Source organism: Orycteropus afer, unplaced genomic scaffold, assembly GCF_000298275.1.
Source record: "Orycteropus afer afer isolate SDZICR_OR568_19922 unplaced genomic scaffold, OryAfe1.0 scaffold00489, whole genome shotgun sequence".
Taxonomy (NCBI): domain Eukaryota; kingdom Metazoa; phylum Chordata; class Mammalia; order Tubulidentata; family Orycteropodidae; genus Orycteropus; species Orycteropus afer.
The window spans coordinates 1,094,273-1,098,092 of NW_006922076.1; the positions used below are offsets into that span (position 1 = coordinate 1,094,273).

At 59.5% G+C, this 3,820-nt stretch overlaps 1 protein-coding gene across 1 annotated transcript in view; it reads left to right on the top strand.

The window, feature by feature from the left end:
• MMP17 (matrix metallopeptidase 17) overlaps nucleotides 1–3,820 on the top strand; it is a 29,950-nt gene that overhangs the window by 22,300 nt on the left and 3,830 nt on the right. The window contains exons 13-14 of the mRNA XM_007955051.2: nucleotides 81–163; nucleotides 268–420. Of these exons, the coding sequence (XP_007953242.2) occupies nucleotides 81–163; nucleotides 268–420 (236 nt within the window). The remainder of the gene's footprint in view (nucleotides 1–80; nucleotides 164–267; nucleotides 421–3,820) is intronic.

The window sequence follows — 3,820 nt, forward strand, 5'->3', positions numbered from 1 at the left end:
CACCCCCGGGACGCCCCGCCCCTTGGATGCCCCGCCCCTGGCCGCACCACCCCCGCCCACCTGGCTGTCGCCTCCCGCAGGCCGAGGAAGGACGTGCCTCACAGGTGCAGCGCGCACTTCGACGCAGTGGCCCAGATCCGCGGAGAAGCCTTTTTCTTCAAAGGTAACTGGTGGCCGTGAGACTGCAGCGGGCGGTTAGGGGCGCGTCCTCCCTGGGCCGGACCCCAGACCCAGACGGGCCTGCAACCGCGCTCCCTGCCCCTCCAGGCAAGTATTTTTGGCGGCTGACCCGGGACCGGCACCTGGTGTCGCTGCGGCCGGCGCAGGTGCACCGCTTCTGGCGCGGGTTGCCGCTGCACCTAGACAGCGTGGACGCCGTGTACGAGCGCACCAGCGACCACAAGATCGTCTTCTTCAAAGGTGGGCCTTCCCCGCCGAGCGCCCCCCCCACCACGGGGCCCGGGCGGGGCAGAGCTGGAGCCACGCCCCTGAGCAGGCACACGTGCTGGCCCCAGGGGGCGCCGTGGGCCCTTCGTTAGGAGGAAGTGCGAGGGCCAACAGGGCGCCTGTGGGCGGCACAGCCTCCTGCGGAGTGACCGGGGACAGGGTTCGCGTCGAGGTCATGGCGCAGAGGCCCCAGAGGCGGGCCAGGGATGGAAGCCGAGCAGCCCGCTGACCTGGGGCCCGTTCCACCGAGAGGGACCCTCCACCCTCTCGCGGCTCCTGGGGCCAGGGACTGCAGCCAAGCCTGCTCCCGGAGCGCCTGTGCGTGGGGATGGGCCAGGAAGCAGGAGCCACGGGGGCTGAGGGCTGAGGAGGGGCTTGGGGGCCTGTGAGGCTTCTGCAGCCCCACGCTGACTGCTGTGCTATGTGTGGCCATGGGTTCTGGGGTGTGCGATGGGCACCAGGGGACCCCGATGAGGTCCTGGGCTGACGTCCTCCCCGTGGACTCCCAAGACCGTCGCGGTTGGGGACCCTAGCCCACCGGAAGTCCCGCCCCCCGCTGGCAGCGCGCACTGGCGCCCATGAGCACTGCCTAAGGCCAGGCTTCCCTTCGAGTGGGCCCTGTTCCATGCTTTCTCTTATGTTAGAATTTAAACACGAGAAACTGTAAAGGCTGGGTGCTGCCCCGTTAGAACCCAGGTCTCCAGCGGCCCTGTGCACTGAGTCCGACCGGCTGTTTCAAGCCAGCTGCCCCTCCGGCGTTCACCCTGCCTGGCACCGCAGGACTGAGCACGGTGTCCAAGGCCTTGATCGTTGGATGGGCACAGGGGTTCCCCTTCGCGTGGAGGTTTTTCTCTTTCGGAAGTGGCGAAGCCGGCAGCGTATGGTGTGCCCTCGGGCCCGCCAAACAAGTGCCACGGGCCTGGAGCTGGAGAGGGGCCTGCGTGCGCACGCGCAGCTCTGGAGGCGGGGCCAGAAGCAGGTGTGGGCGGGGCTCGCTCTGCTGCCTCCTGCGGAGGAGCCTCCCGTGTCTCCTCCGACTTCTGGTGGCCACAGATGGGCTTGTGGCCGCATCACTCCAGTCCGAGGTCATTGCCTCTGTGTGTCTGTGTCCTCTCTTCTTTTGAGGACACCAGTAACTAGAGTAAACCCACTGCCGTGGAGTCGATTCTGACTCACAGCGCCCCTAGAGGACAGAGTGGAACTGCCCCACAGGGTCTCAAAGGTTGTAGTCTCTACGGAAGCTGACTGCCTTGTCTTTCTATCGTGGGATGGTTGGTTGGTAGATTCAAGCTGCCAAGCTTTTAGTTAGCAGCTGAGTGATTTAACCTTTGTACCACTAGGGCTCCTTAGTCATTGGATTAAACCAAACCAAACCCACTTCCATTGAGTCAATTCTAACTTACACTAGCCCTGTAGGACAGAGAAGTGCCCCATACGGTTTCAGAAGCTCTAAATCTTTATGAAGCAGACTGCCACAACTTTCTTCCTCCCAGCAGCTGGCAGGTTCAAACCAATGACGTTTTGGTTGGCAGCTGAGCACTTTAACCAGTGCACCACCAGTACTTCTTAGTTACTGGATTAACTCCAGAAGCCAAACTCACTGCCATCGAGTCATTTCAGACTCATAGCAACCCCCAGTGGGTTTCTGAGGCTGTAAATCTTTATGGAAGTAGATCACCCCACTTCCTTCTGCAGAGCAGCTGATGGGTTTGAACCACTGACCTTCTGGTTAGCAGCCAAGTGCTTTATCACTGTGCTGCCAGAGCGTCTAGGGCCCCTTAATTCGGAATGGCCTCATTGAAACTGGAGTAATCCTGCCAACAAAAACCCTATTTGCAAATAAGGTCTTGTGCAGATTTGGGGGATGCTAGTCCACCCACTCCAGATGTTCCCACAAAAATAGGAGAGACTGTGTTTCTTTGAAGAGTAAAGAATGTTCCAGCGTCTTTATTTTGCATCAGGTTCCACTCCTTTCCTGACCCGCCAGGCTCCCAGGCATGGAGCTTGGTGACCCTGAACCAGCCATGAACTGTCAGAGCAACTACTCCTGTGGCCACTGGGGGGCATGCGTTTTCTCCCAAAGGCCCACCATGGGTGGCTTCTAGGTGCTGCCCAGGCAGACCCTATGCTGTTTCCACACCATTAAGAAAAGCCCAAAGCCCACGAAGCTGCAGCTCCCTTTCCCCCTCCCCTCCCTCCCTGGTGGCGGCAGCAGTTGGGTCCCTTGGAGCCGGTTCTGACTCAGTGACTCACGTACAACAGAACACAACACTGCCCTGTCCCACACCATCCTCACAGTCACTGCGGTGCTGGATGGAGCCCATTGTTACAGCCACTGTGTCAGTCCATCTCACTGAGGTCTCCCCTTTTCACTGACCCTGTACTTTACCAAGCATGGTGTCCTTCTCCAGGGACCGGCCTCTCCTGATACTATGTTCACCCCTGGTAACTACTAGTAATTCTAGGTTTCTTTCCATTTGTTTATTTCCTGTAAGTGAGATTATATAGTATTTGCCCTGTTGGAACCAACTAATTTCACTCGGCATATTGCAGGGCTCATCCGTGTAGTGGCCTAAGTCATCTTCCATTGTGTGTGGACCATCACCGGTTCACTGGGTAGTTTTAGGGACGGAGGGTGGCAGACCCCTCTGGTAGTCCTGTGGTGTGCGCCGGGCCTCTGTGGCTCTCTCTGGGAAGGCTCCGTTGTGTGGGCCACATTGTGTGGGTGTGGCGCTCTGCTGGTGGACGTTTAGCTGACCCACCTTCTGGCTGGGGAGCAGTGCTGCAGAGAGCCCTGATGGGCAGCTTGCTTGCCTTCCCGCCCCCTGCTTTTCACCTGGCCATGTCTCCCAGAGCATCCTCTTCCTTCCACTTTTGCTGTGAAGATAAATCTGATCTACATCTGCGTTCACCACTGGTTAACGCTGTCTTCCACTTGCTTGCTTGTTCCCTGAGCCGGTGAAGTAAGCCACAGACACTGGCCTGCATGTGTCTCCTGAGCTCAGACGCGGGGTTGGCACTGCACGGCGCTGTCGCCTAACCTGCACGCTGTGTCTACACTACGCCGCTTGCCTTGACCGTGTGCTGCAGAGCTGTGGCCAGGACCACACAGACCGTCCCAGCACCTCGTCAGTGCCTTCAGTCTGGGGCAGTACTCTCCTCCGGGGTCCCCCTGGCACACGAGCATGCAGTCCGGCGGCTGTCACCCAGCTCAGTCTGTGGCTTCCCTGTGGTCAAGGGGTACCGCAGAGGTGACGTCGTCTCCACCATCCTCTTGAGGGCACACGCTGCCTCACACCTAGACCAGGGTGTCTTTTCCACTGGAAAGCTAGGAGCCCTCGTGTACTGAGTCCCACGTTGCTTCTGGGGAGAC